Source organism: Trachurus trachurus (assembly GCF_905171665.1).
Source record: "Trachurus trachurus genome assembly, chromosome: 8".
Taxonomy (NCBI): domain Eukaryota; kingdom Metazoa; phylum Chordata; class Actinopteri; order Carangiformes; family Carangidae; genus Trachurus; species Trachurus trachurus.
Window position 1 is genome coordinate 25,057,709 of NC_139905.1, and position 26,254 is coordinate 25,083,962.

At 42.1% G+C, this 26,254-nt stretch overlaps 3 protein-coding genes across 3 annotated transcripts; 2 read left to right on the top strand and 1 right to left on the bottom strand.

Moving 5' to 3' along the window:
- Positions 1 to 1,143: 1,143 nt before the first annotated feature.
- kri1 (KRI1 homolog) lies at positions 1,144 to 9,331 on the top strand. The gene is made up of 18 exons (XM_083976629.1): positions 1,144 to 1,323; positions 1,461 to 1,537; positions 1,643 to 1,745; positions 1,838 to 1,937; positions 2,855 to 2,909; positions 2,989 to 3,038; positions 3,119 to 3,221; positions 3,304 to 3,381; positions 3,471 to 3,580; positions 4,235 to 4,463; positions 4,560 to 4,730; positions 5,929 to 6,004; positions 6,380 to 6,495; positions 6,608 to 6,770; positions 6,886 to 7,016; positions 8,123 to 8,187; positions 8,279 to 8,374; positions 8,462 to 9,331. Exons 1-18 carry the CDS (start codon positions 1,239 to 1,241, stop codon positions 8,961 to 8,963), a joined length of 2,310 nt encoding a protein of 769 aa, XP_083832755.1. The 5' UTR covers positions 1,144 to 1,238; the 3' UTR covers positions 8,964 to 9,331.
- A 980-nt stretch (positions 9,332 to 10,311) lies between these two features.
- spc24 (SPC24 component of NDC80 kinetochore complex) lies at positions 10,312 to 13,213 on the top strand. The gene is made up of 6 exons (XM_083976666.1): positions 10,312 to 10,343; positions 11,084 to 11,266; positions 11,397 to 11,541; positions 11,645 to 11,749; positions 12,765 to 12,841; positions 12,953 to 13,213. Exons 2-6 carry the CDS (start codon positions 11,101 to 11,103, stop codon positions 13,057 to 13,059), a joined length of 600 nt encoding a protein of 199 aa, XP_083832792.1. The 5' UTR covers positions 10,312 to 10,343; positions 11,084 to 11,100; the 3' UTR covers positions 13,060 to 13,213.
- A 1,947-nt stretch (positions 13,214 to 15,160) lies between these two features.
- Positions 15,161 to 18,627, bottom strand: s1pr5a (sphingosine-1-phosphate receptor 5a). The gene is made up of 2 exons (XM_083976602.1): positions 18,522 to 18,627; positions 15,161 to 17,759 (listed from the first exon to the last, which is right to left on the bottom strand). The coding sequence occupies exon 2, from the start codon at positions 17,477 to 17,479 to the stop codon at positions 16,274 to 16,276; it is 1,206 nt and encodes a 401-aa protein (XP_083832728.1). The 5' UTR covers positions 17,480 to 17,759; positions 18,522 to 18,627; the 3' UTR covers positions 15,161 to 16,273.
- Positions 18,628 to 26,254: the final 7,627 nt, after the last annotated feature.

Consider the following 26,254-nt stretch of genomic DNA (forward strand, 5'->3'; position numbering starts at 1 on the left):
ACCATCCCTTTGTTACAACCATCCCCGGTCTCTTATTTACTGTGGGAGTGGGATATGTTATTCACACACTCACTGTTGCTGGTTCATTGATGAACTCACTGTTTTCCATCAATCAGGAGATAAACATGTGTCTATTCTTATTGAAAATAAAAACCCCACATGCAGTTATAACTCTTGTAATGAGAAGTCACATTGTTGCATTCAAACATTTAGTTCAGTCCTTAAATGTCAATAATCTGCTAATAACACAACACTAAAAAGTGTTGGCTATTAACCCGATTTGAAATGACCATTACTGTTCACAGGAAATGTTTGCATATTTAAATACAGCCAACATTTGATCTGCCCGACCATCTGGCTCTTTGTTCCTCTGTCGGCCATGAAACTGGCAGGTTATTCTGTGAGCAGATCATGGAACTTCACAGATACACGGGAAGGTACCTGAGTATACTGAACCATATAAATAACATTTAATAGCTGATAACTCTAACCACACATTGTTCATCAAACTGTAGCAAATTAATCAGAAACAATTAGTTGTTGGCCCTTCCCTCTCTCTCTCTCTCTCTCTTTTTTTTTTTTTTTTTTTTTTTAACAAAACAGAGCGTGCTCTGCCAGATACAAAACAAATATAGGCTACAATAAAAATGCAATGATAAACATTATACATGAATTCATTTTTCATTAATTTCTAGTAGGCTACATTTGAAGTTTAAATGTCTCTGAGAGCAAAAACGATAGGCTACTGCTTCTTTATGACAACTACTGCTGCTTTGAAATAAAAATAATTAACACAATAATAATAATTAACTGAATTCTATCTAATACCATCGAATTAAAAATCTGAAGGTAGCTCCAGATAATCAGTAAAAGAACCAAAAGTGTTGTGAAAGTTTGTGAATGAATCTTTTTTCCCCAAATAAAATAAACAGTCATCAAATACTATGACAATATGCTGAAGTCACGGTAAAAAAAAAAAAAAAAAGGAAAAAAAGGGAAAAGTGTTGAGTTGAGAAACATCAAAACCTGCGCTGAGAGAGAAAGCCGTGGTGAGCGGCGCGCGCCCCCTGCAGGACACCGTCTGTAACCTCTGACCTGTGCACCGGAAACCACGTGATCCAGCTCCACAGCTCCACACATGCGTGTGGTGTTGAGCAGCAGCAGCTGGGATGAACTCTCTCCACTAGTGTCTGTAGTTTAATATCAGTTTAAAGTTTGTTTTTTCTCTCCGTTCAAACATGTCGGGCAAACCCGAGCTGAAGATCAACTCCCAGTTCGCGCAGAAATATGAGAAATACCGACAGAGAGAGGAGTTACAGAGACGTAAGTGTTGCTGCCGGTTAGCTAGCCACCGTGCTAACCAGCCAACGTGGGGCAGAGCAGCTCGGTGGACGTTGTTTCCTCTGCTCCGTCGTGTCTGTGACTGTAACCTCTCTGTGTCCTGTGTTGTTGTGGTGCAGTGAAGGACCGCTATGGAGACAGGGCCGGGGACAGCGACTCTGAGACGTCCGAGTCCAGCTCTGACGACAGTGAAGTGGTTAGCATCGCTGCTCCTCTCCTCCTCCTTCTCCTCCTCTCCTCCTCTCATCCCTCTGTCACTAGATAAACAGTCTGAGGTCTCATCTCTCCTTTACTCCTCCAGGAGCTCGACCCTGAGGTTGAGAGGGATTTCTACAGAACACTGTCGCTGCTCAAGAAGAGAGACCCCAAGATCTATCAGCAGGACGCCAGGTTTTACTCTGAAGGTGATGGATACACACATTGGTGGTGCTTTTACAGGTAGTAGGACATCTCAGTTTTCTGTGGTGAACAAATGATTTAACTCTCTCTCTTTCAGATGCATCAACCAGTGATGAGAAGCCATCGACGTCAAAGACAGCAGTGAAGCCCATGTACCTCAAGGACTATGAGCGGAAAGTCATCCTGGAGAGAGAGGGGTGAGTGACTGCATCACACTCACACCTCTGGGCCTGATTCATCCAGTCTCTAAAAGTCAAACTAACTAGCCTAAAATTATGCGACTGACAATGTCACATACCAGTGCTTCAGTAATTTATTTTTACTAAGAAATTCACTCTAATCTGATACTCAGAGTTGTCCCTGGCTGATAGTCAGTGGCAGGAGATGGTGCTAAGGCAGAGATCTATCAATACATATACCAATTAGTGCGTTTCCCATAAAATTAGGGTTGCAATGTAATGTCAACAGTGATGCTGTGGGTATTTCACATCAACACCTTTTCAAAATATTTTCCTCAGACAGTTCATGTGTTAACTGTAGAGCTGAAATGAAGGCAATTAATGAATTAGCAGAACATAATAGTGACAATCAAGTAACAAATTCAGTCATTTATTAGTCATTTATCAGGGAACAAACACTGGTTTCAGTTAGCTGGGCTTCTTGTGTTGCTGGGAGTTGCTGCTTTTTTTTATTATAAGTAAAACTTAACTAATATGTACTTACAAAACAATAACTTTGAAGTCAACACAGTTGGAAACAGTTGGAAATGATAGTGGGTGTTTTCACTTTCAAAGTAATTGAGAAACTAACAAGCAGAGCAGTTGTTAGTTTCAGCTCTCATTCATTAATTCCCTGGTCACTCGGCATGTAGCTGTGAAAAAACAATGATTCACATATGTTACACACCCGAGTCTGTATGTTTTTATTCTGAAAACCTCACACGAGTGTTGAGTTAAGCAGTGGAAGGCATCATTGTTAATATTGTTTATCCACATAGCCACCATAGTTATTTCATTACACCCTACATATAAACATGAAAGCAGCTTCCCTGGTTAACTTTCAGTGTGAATCTTAAGAGTGACTCTGAAACTAAAATCTTTATTTTGTTCTGCAGCAAATACGAAGATGATGACGACAGCGATGACGAGGAGGCCGCCATGAGAAGAGAGGTAGATGAAGTTCTCTAATGATTTTGTTCCCTCAGGGGTTCAGAGTTCCATAGTAACTGTCACTGTTCTGCCTTTTCAGCGAGCCGCCTCTCCGAGCTACATCCAAGAGCAGAAGGAGCTGAAAGAGAGGTAAGACTCAAACCACCCGAAGGTTGTGCGGCGCTGTCGCTCACAGACTATTATTCACACACACTGAAACTTCTCCTCAGCTTCCGGAAGTTCATCCAGGACAGCGATGATGAGGATGCAGCCAATGAGGAGGCTGAAGAGTCTCAGCTGCTGACCAGGAGGGTCAAAACTCAGGAGGAGAAGGTCAGAATCTGCTCCTCCTCTTGGTATGGATTTGTTCAAAAGCAGAGCAGATCAGGATGAAGTGGACTTTGTCTGTTTGCAGGATAAAGAGGAGGCAGACTACGTGGAGTGGCTGAAGGGCCAGGCCGAGCTGGAGGGTCCGGAGGAGGTGAAGGACATGGTAGGTGTGTGTGTGTGTCGTTAAATGGGGGAGAGAGTATCAAAGCAGGTGGGAACATTTATTCTAATGGTGGTTTGTGTCGGGGACAGAAATACCTGAGGGACTACTGGAACGACCCACAGCTGGATGAGAGGGAGCGCTTCCTCAGAGACTACGTCCTCAACAAGGGATACCTCGAGGAAGGCCAGGGCGACGATCGGTACGTTACCACACTCGCCTGCGTGTCAGGTTCACTCTCTCGTGGCCCGTGAAATGAAACTGTACAATAAACTCCCGCAAGGCAAGGCATCTTTATTTATATAGCGCATTTTATACCAAGGCAACTCAGTGTGCTTTACATAAAGACAAAACTTTTTTTTTTTTTTTTTTAAAGAACACCATAAAGCATAAAAACAAAAAACAAAAAAAACACACAGTTAAAAGCAGGAGCAAAGAAGAATAAAAAAGTAAAATAAAATAAAATTTTAAGTTTAAAGTTCTTACAAAGAGCTCAGCTATAAGCGCATGAAAAGAGAAATGTTTTTAACCTGGATTTAAAAGTGCTTACAGTTGGGGCTGATCTCAGTTCTGCTGGTAGTTTGTTCCACTTGAGTGCAGCATCACAGCTAAATGCTGCTTCACCATGTCTAGTTTGAACTCTGTGCTCCACTATCTGACCTGAGTCAGTAGATCTCAGAGCTCTACTGGTTTTATACTCTACTAACATGTCATTAATGTATTCTGGACCTAAACCATTCAGTGATTTGTAAACCAGTAGCAGAACTTATTCTGTAGCTGACTGGGAGCCAGTGTAAGGTCTTCAGAACTGGGGTGATGTGATCTGATCTCTTTGTTCTGGACGCGATGCGTTCAGGATCCCAACCTATGACGAGATCGTCCAGGATGACGTGGAGGACTCCGAGGAGGAAGGGGAGAGCTTCTTGGAGAAGCAGGAGGACTTTGAGAGAAGCTACAACTTCCGCTTCGAGGAGCCCGACGCTCAGCGGGTCAAGACCTACCCACGCAACATCGCCACCTCGGTGCGCTCCAAAGACGACAGCAGGAAACGCAAGAGGGAGGAAGTGAAAGAAAGGAAGGACAAGGTATGTTAAAACACTGATACCTGAATATAAACGTATTACTCTCTCTCTGCTTCGTAACAGTGAATCACACAAACCTCTGTCCCGTGACTATTTCAGGAAAAGGAGCAGAAGCGGGAGCAGCTGAAGCAGTTGAAGAACTTGAAGCGCAACGAGATCATGGAGAAGCTGAAGAAGCTTCAGGAGCTCACCGGCAACGAGCAGCTCGCCTTCAACGATGTAGACCTGGAGGGAGACTTTGATCCACAGCAACACGACCAGCTAATGCAGGTCAGTGAATACACACACTCCTACACAACACACACACGCGACAAAGTATACTTGTAGGACTGTCGGGATTGAATTGATTTGTTGTATATGATTTTGGTGCAACTTAATCCTGACTCTCTGATATGTCACAGGATGAAAAGGCAGCCGCAGTTTTTAGAGCCAGGTGCTGCAGCTGCTCCCCAAAAAACTGCCAAACTTCAAGGCATGATGGGAAATGTGTGGCTTTGATTGATATTAAATGTTGGCCCAACAACAAGCTTTTATAAGAGATTTAGATTTAGATTACATACAGATGGTTCTCACAGGCTGTACACAACATAAGATAGTTGTACAGTAGTCAACAATAGAAACATGAGTGACATAAAACTTTGGATAGGTTGTACATCTGTACAGACCATTAATAAACTATTGTGCCATTTTTTTCTGCTTTCCTCTCCCTGTGTGTTTTCATTATTGATCAATGTGTTTGCATATATTCATGTAGTTTGAGAGGTCCACTCACATCTGGGCAGCTGCTCATACATAAATTCAAAAAGCCTCAAGCACACACTAGAGCATAGGATAGACCAGATTTATTATCAAAAGTTAAAAAGAGACACTTTCTGTTTTTAACTTTTGATAATAAATCTATGCTATCTATCCTATGCTCTAGTGGTTTAATAAATTAAATCAAATTCTCATGTACAATTAACAGTCAGGACATTAAAAGCCTGTGGAGCAGGCATGGGCAAACCATTCCTCAAAGGGCTGATGTGGCTGCAGGTTTTTGTTCCATCCAATGAAGAGTATCAGCTGTCTGAAGTCTGAGATCAGTTAGCCACACAGGCCTTTGTGGAATAGGGTTGCCCATTACTGGTCTGGAGTAATTGAGCTGGTTATCCTGCCATAGAGAAGAATGGAGTCCAAACAGCTACTGGAGATCGATGTGTTTGAGTCATTAAGTCTCAGCTCTAACAGGATCCAACAGTCTGTGTCAGGTTTGATGCCCAGCCAGCCTGGCAGCTCCTAGCACAGACCAAGACGTGCTAAATAACCAGGAGCAATTGAACACATCTTCCTGCTCACACAGGTGTCTGCTGTTTGGCTAATTAGATGTCATTAAGAGCAGCTGCTTCCTCCCCAGAGGCTCAGTCATCACAGCAGACTCACTGAGAGCTACTCACTCTTCTCCACTGACGTTTACCTCCTTGTGTTGCAGAAAGTCTTTGGAGATGAATATTACGGAGATGAAGAGGGCGAAAAGCCTCAGTTTGATGACGACGAGGAACTCGAAGGTAAGCTTGTGTTTCCTTCATATCAGCAGGTGCAGTGTTTTTAAGATGCAGGTGCAGGTTTTATTTGCATGTAGGGGTAAACCCATGTCCTTACACTTCATACTGGCACATTGCTACATGAATGGTCACTCAGATTAGGTCCAATTCATTTAATTCAACACAGCTGGAGTCCAATGAAGGTGTAAAACCATCTAAAAGATTATTTAAAAAATTGATGCCACCTGAATAACTTCCATGAGATTACATCCAGTTAGGATTCTTGTGCAGCGCCATGATCAATCTGTTTATTAAACCTGTTTTGACACTCGGTGGTAGCTTGAAAATTCTTTTGAAGATGTTAATTTATTTGCGTGAACTGTCTTTGTTGTGCCACAGAGCACTGGAACTGGGACACATGGACGGGAGAGAGAGGAGAGGGCGACGATGGTGAGGAGTACAACGAAGAAGAATATGAGGACGCTGGTCCACACTGTGATGACGAAGGCTTCGTTGTGAGTTGAAATGAACCTGAATGAAATGATATGATCCTCACCTGCATGGTGCAGAGGAACACCCTGTTGTAAAGAGACAGTGACTGACCAGAGTTGAACCTGTTTGAAACAGATGGATTCAGACTACGACCCCACGCAGCACACGGCCTCCAAGAAGCAGAAGAAAAAGGAGAGGAAGAAGATGAAGAAGGAGGATATGCCGCAGATGGGCAAAAGGAGGAAGAAGTCTCACTTTGCAGAGGCCATCACCCAAAACAAGCCTGTGTTTGATCCTCGTAAGTGTCTGTAAACCTGAAACCTGCCTCTGAGCAGCAGCCGCCCCGTGTCGTCTGACACACACACACCCATGTGTTGTAGTTGTTCTCTAACTGAAAGCTGTTTGTGTTTCAGAGGAGAAAAGCTTTGAGCAGTACTTGGATGAGTACTACAAGCTGGACTATGAGGACATCATAGACGACATCCCGTGCAGGTTTCGCTACAGACAGGTGCTGGCCAACGACTTTGGCCTGAGCACCAATGAGGTGAGAACAGCAGCATTTTTAACTCCGAACAACCGACTGTTCACCAAACCCTGCAGCTTAGTGTTGTCACGTCTGCCCGGCTTTCCTCTGCACGTACAGTACAGGTCAAAAGTTTGGACACACTCAATGCATTCCCTTTATTTTCATGACTATTTACATTGTAGATTCTCACTGAAATTCCACTAATGAACCCTGACAAGGCACACCTGTAAAGTGAAAACCATTTTCAGGTCAGGTTCACCTCTTGAAGCTCATCAAGAGAATGCCAAGAGTGTGCATAGCAGGAATCAGAGCAAAGGGTGGCTACTTTGAAGAAACTAGAATTGGTGGGGGCAGAGATAGAGGAGAAAGAGGAAGAAGAAAGAGAAGACAAAGAAGAAAAGATGTGTTTTCAGTTATTTCACACTTTTTTGTTAATTCCACATGTGTTTATTCATAGTTTTGGTGCCTTCAGTGAGAATAAAGGAAACACATTGATTGAGAAGGTGTGTCCAAACTTTTGGCCTGTACTGTATGTGTGAGTTACAATGGCAGCAGGTTCACTGCTCAGGTTTTTGTAATGGCCACTTGATTTTGGCAACATAGACAAAAGCAGGTAACAGACTTTTTTTTTTTTTTCTGGCTGACTTTTAACCAGCTGTTGACTAAATAAACTAAAATCCAAATGTTACCACTTAACACCAGGACAGGGCTGTCTTTAAAAAAGGAGCATGAAACAACTTTGTATGTAGAAGAAATAAACACTTACAAATCTCATTGCGGCCTGATGAGGTAAAGAGAACCGAAGTTTACTGTACCTGCTGTACCTATGGATGGTGACTGAGCAGTTTAGGGTTCTGTGGACAGACAGTTATAATATGGTGAGCATGGGGCAGTGGGTTTAATGTTAGCTGGCTGGATGTGGTTATTGATGCTGCAGTGATGAGCTTTGAGATGACTGATCTGGTATTGCTTCCCTCTGGGGAAAGCTCTGACCAGGGAATGATCTCAACTTAATCTTCTCTCTGAGCAGACCACAGTGACCGGACAAAACAGCTCACACAATCTCTGACAAAAAAAAAAAGAACATTTAGTTTGAACTAATTAATGCCTTTTTTCCCCCACAGATTTTAACGGCCGACGACAAGGAGCTGAACCGGTGGTGCTCTTTGAAGAAGACCTGCATGTTCAGGTACGGTGGCTCTTATTGTTGTTTACATCTGTTCTCTAAACTCGGGTTAGTTGCTGCACTTTAACACCTTTCTCTTTTTTTTCCCCCTCAGGTCTGAAAAGGAAGAGGCGTGTGATGTGAAAAACTATCAAATCAAGGCCAAGAATGAAAAGAAGAAGAAGGAAATCCTTGGCTCCATATATACAGAGTGAGTACGAGTCAGTGCACTAAGTAGTAATGAATCCACCTTTACTGCAGCAGTGTGTGACCGTGTTCATCTGACTTGAATCCACAGGGAAGACGAGTCGGAGGCTAAATCCAAGGTGGGGAAGAAGAGGAGAGATCGTATGAAGAATGCTGAGCAGCAGGACAAAGAAGCAGAAGACGCTGACGCAGCCTCAAATATGGACTCTACAGACAAGACAACTGTCCAGGCTCTTACAGAGGCAGGGGACGACATGGAAGAGGAGGAGGTCCTGATACCCAAGAAAAAGATGAGGCAGGAAGAGGTGGAGGAGCCCCAGGTTACTCCTGAGGAAGCAGCAGATAAAGCAGCAGATAAAGCTGGTGAGGTGACAAACAGGACTGAGAGGCCAAAATGGCCCAAGAAGAAGCACAAGCCACAAGGTAGACGTCTCTTATCAGCAGGCTTCGGGGTTAAAATAGGCGGCCGTGAGTTCAGCAGACAGAGACTGAAGGCCTACGGTCTGAACCCCAAGAGACTGTACTTCAGACAGGTGGGCCGACAGAGACGAAAAGAACAGGAGAAGAGAGAGAAGCAGAAAAACAAGGAGTGAAGACGGCCTCGTCTGACACTCCCATCTAAGTACAATCTATAGACTTTTATTAAGACCTGATGAGAGACTGGTTCACTTTGCTGTTTTTATGGCCTCACACTGATCTGTACATTGTGACAAATGGTGAATTTAGCTCTTGCAAATAAAATTGAATATATAAATGTTTCTCACAGACAATGGGACCAGTAGAAAATGGAACTTATTTTCTTTTGATACATTGATTTGTATGAATTAAGATTTCACTAACTGTAATAAACAGTTTAACTTTGATCTCTCCACATTTTTGCCTGTATGACACAATTCAGTGATTTAAGAACGTGTGATAAGTTTTATTAGAGGTTTCATATGTAATTGCTGGGTGTTAGCATCCTCCCACACGTCATTCAAGCAGATGCTTGAACCACAGATAAAATGGTTGCCACATGGTTTGAACCAGTAATATAAGCACATTCTACATGGTGATTTGGCAGCTCTCAAAGTTTAGAGTGCACATACAGTGATTCTATGCTGTTATTGGCAAGACATTACAGATTTGGTTGCTATTTATAAAATGTAGAAATTCAAATGTGTGGAAGAAATAAAATGTAATTATTTTTTTCCTAAATCCAGTGCTTCATAAAGGTCGTAACATTTTTCCCACATTGTTTGGCATTTTGGAGCTGTTAAGACAGACGCATCTGTCCAAATGCGATTTGAAACTACCTACCGGAGGTGGTTTCGATCCGTTTTGCAAAAATCGAATCTCATGTGATTTGGGACTGTTCAGACTTCAAAAGAGTCATTCGGTTCCAATCTGGATGGGGTAAAAATCGGATTTTGGCTGGCAGTCTTAACGCGGCCTTAGATTAAATGGTTTAGCGATGATCTGCAATTTATCTCTTACAGTAATTTTTCAATATGCAGCAACATTGAAGGAAGTTGGACACTTTAAAGTTTGTTTTCTTTGAGTCCTAACAATTTAACGTGTTTGAATAGTGAACTTTGACTTTTTAAAAAGATTTTATCTTGCTCAAAAACAAACCAAACATGTTTAGATGTTATGATAGAAATGCACTGTCACTAATTCTGTGTTGGCTTATGCATGTCCAGATGGAAACCATTCAAACAACTTGTACTTTTTTCTGTATAACACGAACCAGAAATTAAACATACGATTCAGATGCACACACAGGACAGTTTAATTGTCACACTGAACATCATATAAGATTTAAAACCATTGTAGGAAAAGTGTTTGTAGGAAACAGCGACACCCAGTGATTGATGTTATCATGACGTCACCCTCCCGTCCAGCAGGCGGCGCTGCGGCGCGCGAGGCCGCAGGAAGAGGAAACTAAAGGGCGCGCGCAGCGACAGGATTTGAATCACGGAGGGAGCAGCTCAGTATGTGTTTTCTCTGCTTTAATTTCACCAATAATTGTCTTATGTCTCTTAAAAAACATTCTTACTTATTAGACATGGTGTCAATTATATACTTGTAACGTGTAATGTACGGCAGGATGATTTTTATCACTGTAGCTGGCTACGTAACTAACGTCTGTCGTAGTTACCGATGTGAACGGAGTAAACAAAACAACGAGACTAAAAACTGTGTTGTTGTACCTGCTCAGCTGTAAATCTTTCAGACACTGACGCACTGTTATTAGAGTGAGTTAATGTTACTGAAGTTTACGTTTGAGGTGACAATGGTCAAAGTATTCACAGCGTTTACTTTAACAAAGCAGCAGCAGTAAATAGACCGCAACGTAAAAGTAACGTTACCTAATTTAAAGTCAACATGATATAATGAGTACAGTGCATTGTCAATCAAAGAGTCACATATAACTTTATATGGCTTCTTTTTATACTTGACTACAGCAACAACAATACTGTTTGTAAACTGCTGTGCTGGGTTGAGAGCCCAAAAATGTGCCAGGAATGGACCACTAATAATGATTGATTATGCACTACGTTACACTGTACGGTGCTTCTACCTCTCCTGCTGAATGTTTCCTCCCCTGCTGAGCATGGGGATGTATATGTTTAAGTGTTTATTGTCATAAATGTGAAGCTTAACCAGCCTGGATGAGCTCTCACTCTTTGCCTCTTCCACCCAATACCCAAAATGTTTCATCTTTTGTCAGCTGTCAGTGCCAACACAATGGCTCAGGGTCATAAGTTTCAAGACTTGGAGGAGACGGGCGAGGCGCTGCTGTCCTTCATCAACAGCAGCCAAACTGAGAACCTGAGGCGAATGAAAGATGAACACGGGGCCCTTTTTGACCAGCACATAGAAACTAAAAGGCTTGTGACACAGATTCTAAAAGGCGAGTAATCAGATATTTAATGGTCTCCTTTTCCCCCCTCCTTTTTTTTAAGCTGTCAATGTTTTCCATTATTCCTTTTTTTTCTGTATTTATGTTGAATGTATATTTCATCGCTGTCCTTCACCTGCAGAAGCGGCTCAGATCGAGGAGAGTGTGGGTCAGAGGCTGCTGAACATGGAGGAGGAGAAAAAGCAAAGAGAGAGGGAGCTGGAGAGTCTGGATGAGCAGCTGAGGCAGTGCACAGCCAAGAGCCAGATCACCGACTCAGAGTTACAGTATCCTTTTATTTGTCTGCGTGCAATGAAGAGTGAGGTCTTCTCTCTGGACCTCCTGCTGCATTCACTGTTTCCTCCAATAGCAACCTTAACCCTCACCCAGGTTCCTGAAGGGAGAGTTGGAGAGTCTGAAAAACGCAGAAGAAGAGCTTGATACTCTCCAGAGCGAGGTGGATGAAGACACCACAGAGGTTATTCCCTCAGCAGTGTGAGTATCAGATATGCAATGATGGAATTGCTGTGCTTACCTTACAATTCACTCTGAAAAAATCTACAATTTGGTGTAGATTTGACTTGTATTGTGCAGTAGTCCCCGACCAGATACTTTGCTTTCTGAAGGTTCAGTAGTGTCTATGCAGTAGTTCAGAAATGCATTGCTTAATGTGTACATAATATGGATTATTGGGTTCAACCTCTTTATTAAAAAATGGCTAGAAATAATTATCACTTCAGAGTGTTTAGCCTACATCAGTATTTTTGGACTGCCGCCTTTTTGAGTAGTTCACAGATCTCCACATTTCTGCCAACCAGTGTGATTGCAGATGATGATTGCAATAAGCTATGAACCAAAAAAAGTTAAATCCTGTAACCTGATTATCTGAATAAGATGTTTTTGCATGCATTTGATAAAATGGCATAAAGTGCAGCAGAATGTATTTTGGTAATTGATCATTTTAAATGAAAAAAAAAGCCAAATACTCGCTCATTTGATTCTTTTTTTTTTTAATGTGAGAATTCACTCCTTTCTTCTGTTTCATCAGTTTAAATTAAATATAAATTGAATATCTTTGTTCTGGTCGGACCAAGCAGGACGTTTGAACACTTCACCTTGGGCCCTGATGAACCTATAATGGGCATATCTCCCAATTTTTTGACAATTAACAGACAAATGATTGATTGATTTATAAGACTAGAAATAGTCAATCGATTAGATAGATATAGATAATTAGTTTACAGTAGTATAGTTAGTTACAGCATGTGCTGTCAAATCAAGAAGGCATCACTACACTTTTGTTGAAATCAGAGGAAAACTGAACCTGCATTTAACACAAAAAACTATTATTCTCTTTCAAATGAGAAAAAAACTCATTAAACATTATTCAGTTTGAAAAAATCCAGATGTTTACATTTCTGCTGCTTTCAGGTTCCAGTGGCTGCGTTTAGGACTTGAACAGCATGTGATGTGACGTTTTCACCTGTTTTTTAAAATCTTTTCACCACAGGTACGTGGCTCAGGTTTACTACGTAATCACTAGGATCAAGTGGGAATATGATACACCACCCAACGTCTTAAAAGGAGGTACAGCTTTGCTTTCTGTGGTTATTTTGTGCACTAGCTTGTTTGTTGTGTTGTGAACAAGTCTGATGACTCAAATGTGACTTTGGTTTCTTGTTTGTTGTCTTCTTGCAGTGCACTACGGTGCAGACCTGGCAACCCCCATCAACGTCGACACGTCTGCTCGATCTCGGAGTGACGTGAGCGACCAGCTGTGGGACTTTGTCAGCACTGACTGGTAGATGAAGGAAGGACACAGATGTTGTGTACATTATGTATTTGTTTGTTTGTTCATGTGTTTGCTGTTTTTTCCGTGTCCTATGTAACATTTATACCGCTCTAAAATTAAATGTCTCAGACCAGTGGCTTAGCAGTTATTGTCTAATGTATTTCAGCACCATAGATTCACCAGAGCAGATGTAGCGAGAGGGCAGGTCGGTCACTAGGTGTCACTGCAGAGCTGTGTGTGTGTGTGTGTAAATGCCCACATGCTTTCCCTTTAGATAAACTTTAATTCAGTTTCTTCTATAGTTTTTGCCTCTTGATGAATTGACAGCTGTCTCTGTGACAACACACAAAAAAATGTTTCCTGAGGGAAACCTTGGAGATGTCTTTAGGTGGATTAGTCAGACTGTTGTTGTTGTTTCATGGGCATTTTTGTGTGATGAACCATCACAGCTGCATCATGAGATGAAGTGTCACTGCATCTCATTAACAGACAATACGCTGAGTCATAATTAACTCTACTACTAATTTAAATGTGGACATCTTTATACTAAATTTCTATATAATTAAAACATCAGTTTTGAGGTTGCGTTGACCTTGGCCCTGATGATACTACTAGAAGCAAAAATGAACTATTTCAACTGTACGTCCATCACTCTGTCACTGTGTTACCAAATACATTTTACTTAAACTATTTAAGCCTTTTCATCCCCATTGTAAGAAGCCAGTCGTTCATTCTTGGTTTAAATTTTCTGATTTAATAATCTAGTGAACCACTCAGCTTTTCTGCTCGGATACTAAATAGTTTTGCACTGACAGTCACAACATGTGGTGACAGCCGACATTATATCAATTTGAAATCCTGGGTTGCTCTATTAGTTTTCCAGCTCTTACCATAAATATCCAACACATGTTTTAATGAAATCACAATGGCTTCCTCTGGTTGAGTTTTGCTCAGTAGCTCATCTTTTGATGTGGCCTCTGCGTCATAGATATTCAACTGTTTATAATTAAACACTGTAAACAGAGTTTGTTGTTTGACATTGTCTTTCACTGATGTGTTTAGAGCTCGCCGGCTTCTAGTGGGATAATGTGCATCAGCATCTGTAAACGTCGCTGTGTCGTGTGGGGAAATTCAGACACGATACCGATGAAAACAGTAGTGTCACACCGATGCATCAGCAATCAGACCAAGAAGCCGAAGTGTAAACTTATATCCATGCGACATTTCCAGTGCCCACACACAGTTTCTGCTGTGAAAGGCATGTGTGGTAAATTATTATATACCCCATACTCACTGTTTAAGATGTGAAACTTATTCTCTGAAAAAGAGCCACGGCTGAAAACCACCACGCAGCTCATACACCCCAACTTGTAAGACCCACGCACCCGTGTGTGGTTTCCTTACGATAAACAGACTCAACTTTCTGCAACTTCATCTGTTTGTTGGCCCGTGTATTTTTACGTGGTTTGACAGGTGGTTTTAAGATCGAGCTTATGCTAGTGTCACACCTTTTACTGCTCTAACCTTTGTTTTGAGTCGGCAACTGAGGTTTCAATTTTGTCGTTCGATATTAATACTAAACATATTTATCTGCTGTTGCTCGGATTTTACTCGCACTTTATCTCTCGTAAGGATACAATTTATTACAGAATGGCTGGAGATTTGATTTTCAGTGGTTTGTGTTATCTGATCACACTTATGCTTTAAATAGTGCAGTTACTGGTACATGGTAACCCTAAATAAATGAGTGTGCAGAAAAGAAAATAGTTGTTAATTAAATGTGTGACAAAAAAAGATGAACAAGTTAATATACATAGAAATAAAATTAATTCAGTTTTTGCTGCAAGTTTTGATAACATAGTTATGTTACTGTGCTTTGTGATGTTTTGTATTATGTATTTATTTTAGTTGGGTGGTGAGGGAACCGTCCGGATGTTGATCAGTGAGCGTTATGAAACTGTCAGATTATAAGAGTGAGAACTGAGAAGGTGACTAAAGAATATACAAACCTCTATGTAAACACCATTCACATGTTTATTCAGTGCACATATAAAACTGACATTATAACTTAAATGAGGTTTTTACAATACAAAAATGCAGCTCAGAGAAGGCTATAGATATTTACAAAGTATACTAAAAAAAACATTCAGGAAATATATTTATATATTTTTCTCTTTACATTAATGTACAATATTACAGTCAAGAAAGTGTCCGTGTTTGTGTCACATCACCACAATGAAATTTCCCACTACTTGAAGCCCCCGCACTCCTGATGTGTGCAGATTCCTCTTTGATCTGTCTCGTTCCCCAGAACATAGATTATCATCTTTCCCTGGAATGATGAAGTTGATCCCAACAAGAAGGCTCGTTTTTTTTTTTGTCCACAAGGTCGGTCAAGTATATAACTGCAATATTCTAGTTTGTTCAACCAAAAAAGGCATCAACAAACCTCCACTGTCAGCTTTTACTGCGTCGAGTCATTCATCATTTGTGGCTACATATGTAGAGGGGACCTCCAAAGCTGCAAACCGCCCTGCACATCTCTCCATATGGCGTCTCTTCAGTGCGTCTCTAGGCCTCCGAGCCTCTGATGTCGGCGGAGGGGGATCTCTACCCGGCGTTGCTGCTGACCAAGACTCACATGGCAGAAATTACATGGTTTTGGCAGCAGGGTTTGGGTGTGGATGCTCTGTGTTTGTAACAACATATCATTATATGTTACACAGGGAGAGGAGATAAGGATAAATCTCACGGCTGTGCCTCGGGCCTGGTCTATCAGATGTACAGCATAATTGGCTGTCTTTATGTAAAACATCTGCACACAGTCTTTGATTTCAAAGAATGAAATGACATCTTAGCAGAAGGAATATCCTCTGTCGAATACTGGCCCTGTTTTGTCTCACAGACAAAAATGTAATGTTGGTTTTTTTTCACAAGAAACATCTGGCTACTGTTCTAAGGCTTGGACAGTAATGTTTTTCATGATCACACTCTTATAGAAATATGCACAGATAATGTTTAAGAAGTTCATGACTTTCTCCCAATGTGGACAGTTTTCACATACACCAAGCTTTTGCTTCTGGTGAAGATTAATAATACTGAAACCGTGGCAAACTTCAGCTCTTGTAATGCATCTATTGTTCGGAGCGAAGCGGGCTGCCTGTTTCAGTGGTCCAGTTCTTACTCTGAAAGCTTCTCTCAGGGCAGAGTCACATAGAGTCACTGTGTCATGTCTTACACATCCTGGGGTAAATGGCTTTGATAGTAGATGGTGTAAAGTTCCCGGAGGACACTGTGGTCTCCAGCCCCTCCAGCCGGTGCGAGGCGGCATCAGTCTTGCTGGTGCTGCACTCCAGGAAGGGTATCCCGATCTTCTTCATATGTCCGTCTTTTGTCAACAGGCAGGGTCGGCAGAGCAGCCTGAGGATGGCCCTCCTCATGTCCTTGCTGGTCAGGGTGTAGATGATGGGATTCAGAAGGGAGTTGAACATGGCGATGCCCAGGAAGTAGTCGGCCTTGTAGAGCACCTTGCACTCCTTGGCTGCACAGCAGAAGTCCAGCAGCAGGAGGATGAAGAGGGGCAGCCAACACGCGATGAAGACGACCACAACTATGGTGACGGTCTTCAGCAGGGCCAAGTACTTCTGGGACTTGCGGTAGAGGCCTTTGCGGTGTGGGACCGAGGCCAGGCGCTGGGTGTTGGACTTGACGATGCGGAAGATGCGGACATAGAGCACCACGATGGACAAGAGGATGGCGCTGAAGATGGTGATGCAGAACAGGATGTAGCTCTTGGCGTAGAGCGGCAGGACTGTGGAGCACTGGGGCAGCTGTCCCATACAGTTCCAGCCCAGGACGGGCAACACCCCCAGCAGCACAGACAGCACCCAGCTCGCCCCGATCAGAGCAAACATCCGGCCCTGTTTGTCCCCCTGGTACGGCTTCATCCTGACCATGGTGACATGGCGCTCTATGGCGATGGCCAGCAGACTGATGACAGAGGCAGCCAGCATGATGAACACGCCCCCCTCCCTCAGGAACCACAGCACCGGGGTCATGTTTAACGTGTTGGCGCCGGATGTTATGATGTTTACCATGTAGGTGAAGCCTGCCAGCAGGTCAGAGAGAGTCAGGTTGCCCAGTAAATAGTACATGGGCAGATGGAACTTCTTGTTCTTCCATATGGCCACCAGCACCACAGCATTTTCTACAACGATGAGCAGGCAGACAAGCAGAAAAGCGATGGCCTCTGGTTTGAGTCCTTCCTTGTACTTGTCCCCCTTCAGCTTGCCTGTGAAGTTGTAATGCTCTATGATGACGGCGTTGCTTTGGTACTCACGAAACATCCTCAGCAGGTTTCCTGTTGACGGGGACTCGGGGATCGCAGATGGGGCTACAGCGGCATAGGCAGCATGGAAAGAATCTGTGGCCATTCTTTTGTTATTTCCCACAGGTACCTGCTTTCTCTCCCCTTATATCTTTCTTTTGTGTTTTTGAAAGTAGATCCACAGATGAGTTGTCACTTAGTCCTTTGACTGTGCATCCTTTTTTGCGTTCTTTTGTATTGAAACCAGACAGATGTTGTAGGGGAAAAGTGTTTCTTTTGAAGTTATTGAGTAGGATTTCCTGTGGTTTTAGAATTTTCCTCCCAAGAAAAAAAAAATCAAAATTTTCAGTGCCCTGGCTGTGCACTAGGAGGCGATGAGAGCCAGCCTGCCCAAAACAAGAGGAGAGGAAAAAGTTAGAATTAGTGACAAGAAATAACACGATAAATAACGTCAGGAAATAAAGTAACTAGAGATAACTACAGGAAACCGCACCGATAACCAGCGTGCATAGAGAAAATAACACATAATAGCGATCACATCAAGATAATTAATGAGAGGGGAAGCTTCTAATACGGGAAATTACCACTCACAGTAATAACTTATTTTTTTGTGACTTTTTCATAAGGTTAAATGTTCGAGTTTGAGTGTGAATTTGAAAAAAAAGAAGAAAAAAAAGAAGAAGAAGGTTCAACGTTGCCAAAGTTTTAACTGGACATTTTCTGTAGTATATTGATCATGTTGACTCTGTCTTATTGCCACTCAACATTTAAATACATGTTTTCTTACATTAATAAGCGTTTGGGACACCAAAAATAGGCGCGTGTGTGTGTTTTTGTGTGTGATTTGTGCGTGATTGCGCGTATGTTATGTGCGTAAATACGCAACAAGTATCCAAACCTGCTTAATTTCTTTACGTGCAGTTGTAACTGGCACACAGACGTTAAATGGTTGAGCGAATCTGAGCCTTTGCACAGTCCAATGTTAGGATATTTTTTTCTTAAAAAATTACAACAACAACAAAAAAGCGTTTACACAGTAAATCGCAATAAAGGCATCACGGAGCAGCACAGACGCGCTCCACGAGTCTGTGTGCACACAGTCAGACCAACGCGTTAAAACTACAGCCGTATAAAAGTTTACCACTGACCTGTAAAAGCGTGTAAATGTCCAGTGAAACTGTGGAGCAGTTGAAGTTGTCCAAGGTCCGGAGCAGAGGACGCAGACTGTGTCGATCAGCGCGCACCGCAGCGACATGAGAGTGTGATGTGGGAACAGCGCGAGGCAGGACTCAACAAGCAGAGAGGGTTGGTCTATAATGTGTATGCCCTTCAGCGAGTCTCTCCCTCTGACCCCATCTTTTTTTTTTCTTTTTTTTTCTTCCAGATTTGGCCTGAGGAGGAACTGGAGCTCAGTGACACATTCTGAAAGTGAGATTTTCACCTTGTTGCTCTGCCCTCAGGTACTTTTAACTTATGTTAATGTACGTTTGAAAAATCACACACATACCGTGCCAAGTGCATTTTCCCTCTTCGTCCGTTTGCTCTATTTATTGTGCTGCTTTGAAAGATAATTGTGGCACGAGATCAACGGAGTTCTGATGTTGCTCTGCAGGTTTGACAGCTCATGAAGAAATCTTTCTCACACACACACACACACACACACACACACACACACACACACACACACACACACACACACACACACACACACACACACACACACACACACACAGTAATAAGACTTGACGGTAGAAAAATAGTAAATTTGTGGGTGTGGTGTGACTGGGACAGTTTGACACTAGAAACCCCAGATATATACACGTATATATATATAAAGCTCATATGGGCTTCATCTTTAATTATGTTAAACTCACACATCAAAACAACTCATTCTGCAGACATGACATTCATGGGCCATGTTTATTTATTCTAGAGGGCCCCTTCAGACATGCCAAAGATAGAAATTCTCTGTTTTGAATAATAATCTGTGGACAGAAAGTTCAGTTACATCAGTCAGTTATTAAAATGAAACCTACTGAGAGGAGACGCTTCCCCACCGGTCAATGAAAACAGATTTCCAGTGTTGAACTTACATCAATGATGATCAATCCAAATCTTAAAGCTCTGGATCAATGCTATTTGCCTTGTGTTGTGAGGAGTGTTAAATAAATTAAGATTACTAATGTTCTTCCTGACTGGGATTAATGAGTCTAATGACCACTGCAGCCTCACTCTGCATTCACTGTCACAATAGCAAACACAGCTGGAGAGCCAGCAGCCATTAACATGTTCTCTTTGGTGGTTAATAGGTTGACCTTTATTATAATCAATTTAAGTGTAAATCCAAAACATTTCCTGTTGTTTTTAATGAACTTTTCTCTTTAACAACCAAGCCTAGCATCTGGACTTTCAATTTCCACTTTTTTTTTTCTTTTTGGTACACACATTGAAGAAAGGAACACAAACAGATATGGAGACTTTCTGTTTCATTTTATTGGAAATCATTGGAATTTGGAAATGACCCCCTGGATTTAGGAAAACCATGTGATGGGAATTTCCCACAATTGTTGATAAAATGATTAATCCATCAATGGAAAGATAATGGGTACTGAAATTAATGACTAATCAAACATGTAGATCCTATTGTTTGTGAGCTCAACTGATGAAGTTAAGACAAAAACATTAATTTCATATACTACACAGGATGCGTCATTATGAACAGTTGTACAGATAAATGGCAGGTCTTCTGTTATTTAGTTATTTGCTGTAGTAGGAATGATTTTTTTTATTTTTTTCATGAAACAATAGTACCGGTCACAACAACAGGGACCGTCTCAAACCGCTGCGGTGACATGCCAGGGACACTGCCCGAACAAGGGGGAAATTACGTAATGTGAGGCTGGGTGAGTGAAGGCTGGCCTGGGCCTTCTCTAAACAGGAAGCTGCCTCATTGTGCCTAGAAAGGAGAGGGATATCCTTGAGAAAAGCACAGATGAAGTCACCGGTCAGAGCTTACACACAAAGAGGGGGAGCTGTGACTACAGAGTGACGTGCAACCTGCACTTAACGCACATAATTGGCAGCTTACTCATTTCCACACTTGTCATTAATGGAAGATTTTACAAAAACTATTTACAGTAGGAAATGAAGCCTCGGCCTCTCGGCTCAGAGACTTGTTCTTGCCTGGTGGTCTTGGCTTTTGTGGCTTGTAGGTTCCAATTTGAAGCTCTATAAATAGTTATTTTCTTTCTCTGTGCATCAACAAAATTGTTCTTGTTTTAGCTCCCCTCTTTTCTGCACCTGCTCATCTGGGAGCAGCTTTTCCCTCTTCCTCCTGTTTAAGTAAGTGATTTCCAGTTGGTGCCCCCTGACTCATCTCGTTCTGTCTTTTCCTCTGTGTCCTGTGACGCCCACCCAGGAGATAACTAAAGTGGAACCGCTCCCCTCTTCTTGAGCAGTGTCAGCCGAGTGGCAGTTAACCCCCTGCAGAGACACAGTGACAAGCTCCCAGTGTGTTGCCTCTGATTAGTTAACACACAAAGACGTGACAGCAGGACTCTCTGCTCTGTCTTTTCCCCCCTCCCCTCCCCACAGTAGGGATCTGCTCCATCACTGCTTCTTTCCCCCTCAGGCCACAAACAAACTTTTCGCACACACAGAAAGAGTGAGAGAGAGAGCAGTCTGGACCCACCCAGTCGTCTCACTGCTGAGGGGGGGCGGAGGGGCCTTTCTGTATTCACTATGTTCTGTCCAGCTCTCCCGGCCCTGGCTGATTTTTTCCTGTGACGTTAATGCGCTTGCAGAAAGGAAGTCAGTCAGTCCTGCTTTTGTCATGACAACCCGCCTTAGATTTACTGCTGTTTGCGCAGAGCATTAGTGTTGTCTTCTTTACTTGTCCGGCTGCTGTTTGTCAATGCCTGACCAGATGTTTGAGTAAATAATCTTTTATAATCTTCATAATAATCTTTTAGGAGCGCAGGTGACAGGTCATGTGCCTCTTGTTCCCATAGCTTTATAATTAGAGCCCATGTGGGTTCAATTCACACGCTGAGAACGCCTCTGTCTTAGGCCCCCCGTCACACACTGAGACCTGTTGCATGTCTCAGTTCTGGGGTGTTAGTGGAGGCCCATATCATGCAAAATTACACCTCAAAATGTAATTCTCGCCTTTTGCTTACAGCGTAAATACACACACCTTCGCTATAATGTTTTTTCACAAAGACAATAGAAAGCATTCACACCTCAGTGGAAACAATCAGTTGTTACACAGATATGTAGCCTGTGTTAAGAATGCAGAGCCAGGGGACTGATACTGTGCAAACTGCTCAGCAGAGCGGACAATGTTGTTAAAAGGAAATTCTTGAAGGAGGAAATTCAGGATGAGGTGCCAAATGGACGCAATTTGCATTTTGGGAAATATTGATTTCTTGCGGAGAGTTTGATGAAAACTTGATATAAAGAGACTGAAAACAGCAGGAAAGCAGCTTCCAAAGTATCATGTTTAAAATATCTTAAAAAATTTTTTTTATCTGCACAAAAACTATGTGTAGAAACTTTTATTTGCTGTTTTATGGGCTGTTAGTTTGACTTTAGTTCATTGCACTTTAAAGTCCCTGAAGGAAATTCTATTGCACATCACAGACAAGACCAGCACTGCACTTCACACACATCATCGCACCACGAGAGGCTGAAATACATAATGTACAGCACAACAACACATAACAGCAACATGCAGAAACATGAAAACAAGACGCATAGTTCTCTCTGTGAGTCACGCCGCGTCGCGTAGGGCTGCTGCAGCTGCAAGTATAGCAGGCTTCCTCTGAAACAAACCTCTCTGAACTCCAGGGACCCAGAGGGCAGTACAGTGAAGGGGCGGCTGAGTAGGTGTGTGCAAATGTCAAATTGTTGATCAACCAGAAGTAATGCGTTCATGGAGACTTGAGGTTAAAAAAACAAAAACAATTGAACTAGATCTAACTAGAAAATGCAACTCCAGAGGACAGGGTGGGATCGTTGGCTTCTGGGAAAAGCTGACACTTAACTGTGTCGTTGGCTGCCGAAACACACACAGCTGAACTGTGTGTTGACATTGTTGTTTTGAGTGTTGTTTACATCCACGAAGCTCTGTTGCAAGTTCCTGTTATTTTTTAAGGCTTTTAGTATGAAAGTCCAACCTACCCCGGGACCACCCTGTGCGCGCTTGTTATGTTCTAAGGCTTTTATTTTGAAAATCTCGTTTCCAAGCTGCCTGATGACTTCACACATAATAGAGATAAACATGAAAGGCAGGTCTCCAGCTGTGAGGAGCAGAAATAGCATGTTCAATTAAAACCTGTGTGTTGTATGGTGAGATAGAGGGAGTAACAGGAGATCGACAGTTATGGTCTATTATACTATAATTAAAGGTTGTCACGGCTGGGTAGATCTCTCAAACCCTTATAACTCAAACAGCATTATGCATATTACACAAATGTCAATGTTGTTAGAGAGAAGGAGCTCTAAAGTAAAATAAGTATTGTTGGGGATGTGGGAAAGTTCTTCAGTTAACAATGGAGTCCATGGGGCAGCTGTATAGACTACTCCTGTCACTCTGAGGTTCATTGTGTAAAATGTGTATGTCAACTTGTTAGTCGTATTGTGTGAAAGAGGACAAACATGTCTGTGTGTGAATGAAAACATGTGTTAAGGGTAAAGCCTGTGGGAGTGTTTTTGGAGAAGCTGAACATCTAATGTGATGTAACGCACCACCCAGTCATTGAAAAGGGGAAATTAGCTTTAAAACCTTTAATGGAATTGCTGTTTCCATCAATTACTGACCTTTAGCTGATGCGAGACAGATTTAATTACCTTTGGTGAGAACAAAGCTGTTTCCACCTGTTTTTAGGTCGACTAAGCCAACTGACTGCTATAGCATCAGCGACATCCTTAGCAACAGATCCATCTTCTCATCTAAGTCTCCATAGTGTGAGTATGTGTATTTCCCTCCATGTCAAACTACCCAATAGTCACTGAAGTCTTATTCAGTTTTCATTCGGAAAGTGATGTATTAGATGTATTTCTGAAGTTGAGGTCATGAATTTTTTTCGTCCCTCATGTGTCTATTTGTTTTTCTTAACTTGAAGGGATCCATGGTGATTAGGGGGGGGGGAAGCAACAACGGAGCCAAGTGAAAAGTGAGAAAATACAGAAACTCATATTGTATATAAACTCTAATGTACTGTCCAGTTCTGTTGTGGCTGCCAGAGATTTATGGGAATCCTAGAAATAGCCTGCCTTTGTCAAAGTCCAGCTTTTCTTTCTGTTTCATGTGCAGCTGTGTGGGTCAGCTGCCTCACTGTGAGCCCCTAATAAGAGGAAATGGGAACAACATATGTAAATGTTTCCATTGCTTTCTATGCTGTCCAGTGTATTTCTGTCTGACAGGCTCCTGTACCTGCCCGTCCCCTCCAGTCTCCAGTCTCCTGCTGCTCTGTCTGCATATTTGTTGCCCTTTCTTTTCTTAGCCATCACCACTTAATGCCTCACATTCGAAATTCAGATCAGACTGCATCTACAACCTCAAACTCAGACCTGAGCGCGGCCTCAGCACAGTCTGCTCAGCCAATTCTGCTGCTTCTCATTTAATTGTGTTTTCTCTATCATGCAAACTGATGCAAATCTTTGAAACTGGCCTGTGACCGTTGTAAAAAATGACATTTACATACAGTGTGCTTTAAGTAGTGGGTCTGGGGAATGTGTCAATTCTTTCACCAGAGCTGACTGTCAAATGGGGTTTTGCTCTGAACCAAGCCTCATGTTTTTACAAGGAAAACACACTTGAAGTTGTTCGTTTGTGTTGAAGCCAGATAGCTGTTAGACAAAGCCTCAGCACAGTAAAATGCACTCATTTATTCCCCAGACTTAAACAAAGTTGTTGTTTTTCAAAAAACAAAACAAAAAAAATCTATTCCCAAGTAGATATTCGGGTTCGTCAAGAGGCGGAAAATGCTTTGTTGGTTGAAGTTTCTGAAGTCAGTGGGGATTTTCTGGTACAAATAAACACAGGAAGAGGCTGCCATTCGGGACCGTTTTGATTAGACATAAACCCGGCATATGTGAATGTCAGTTGTGTCTATATGCAAACACAAACATCCTCATTTCCTATGTAAACCATCACCAGTTCTCACCCTTAAGCTGGCAAGTTGATGTTATTGAGCTCAGGCTCCTGCCACACACTTTCCATACTGTGGATAAGTGATTGTTTAGTCATTTTCTGCTTATTCATGAATTTGCCTCCGCTCACTTTCAGCTGTGTTTATAACAGTCCCCGATGGCATCACTGAAACTGAATCCCACGAGCTCTCCGGAGCTATGTTTTGGGTTTACCACCAAGACTTCTCGGCCTACGAAGAGAAGAAATCAACTTTGTATTTATTTTTGAAGGGAGATAGCTCAGTCAGCACTGTTGACACCAAGTGTTCTACCTCATTAGCCAAAAAGCCACTGGTTCTCCTGTTTGAATTTTCACTTAATTGCTTTAGTCACATTCACCAGCATGACGTAGTGACGTGTCTTTGTATTTTGTTTCATTTGTGGTTGCATTTTGTGAGGCCCTCATGTGCTTTTCTTTTTTGTTAAGGGCTGGCTCAACGTGGTTACTTACTTACTCTTGTTCTTTCCGAGAGTTAGAGGAGAGGGTTAATACCACTCTCATGTCTGTTCAATACATATTAAATGTTGGTTAAGCATAAAGAAACAGCTGAGTTTCTCCACCCAAAGTTAATAACATCCTCCTCCAATGAAGCTTACACATTAATAGGCTACATGGCATCTTGTTCGTTTAATCTGTATAAAAACTGTCCATGACAATTAAGTTTGAAGGGACTGTTTACTGCACTTCTTTGATCAGCTGTACAAACCCACCCAAGTCTACACTGGTTGGTTGCCCAAGCAGCTTCTTCCAGGAGATCTGTTATATGTTACATTTGTTTTGTATTCTGTTAGCTGCTATTAGACAAAGGCAGGCTGACTGTGTCCTCTGCGTCCAGTCTTCATGCTAAGATAAGCTAACCAGCTGCTCCTCATCTTGACAAGAGAAAAAGTGTCTTCCCTGCAGTGTCTTATAATTCCTTACAGATGTAGCTACAGTGTTTCTGCCATGTAGCTTCCCACTGTCCACCACACTGACAACTTCTTTACAGTTAAGTACATAAAATATGTACAATAACATGATTTGTGAGCTTTAGAGCCATCATGTTTTGTTTTTTCCAACCCATAACCATATCCACGCTGTTAAACTTCTTTTCTTTTCTTTTTTTTTTAGTTTTCACGCTAAGCTAGGCTAACTGGCTGCTGGCTGTATTGTACAGGCGTGAGAGTGGTATCAATCTTCTCATTGAGCTCTCAGCAAGAAATAAGTAGGCTACATTTAATATTTTCAATCTATAGTCTTTCAAAGTCCGCAGTTCTTCAACCATGCTTCTTTTTTCTTCTACAAACCATGGATGCTTTGTTTTACGTTATGTTGGATTTTTTTTTCCCTCTTTAGGTTTTTTCCTTCATATTCCCACATTGTAACATTTAACCCTTCACCCTTCACCCTCTCCCTGTCCTACATGCTCTGATAAGCCCCAAAAATGTCAGCCTTGATAAAGAGGCATTCTTTCCTAATGGGGTTTCTTTGTGAGAAAAGAAACTTTCTAACTCCACTTATGGTGATTTTCATGTGTTAACTTGCTTCAGAGAATGATGCTACGGATGCTATGTTAAACACTCAAGTGGTAAAGCCACAGATGTGCGATGGTTTATCTGAAAATATTTCCTTGTTCCTTAGAAATTGACATTTTTTTACAGTGACAACATCCCTCACGGGAACCGTTAACTATGATACATGTAGTGG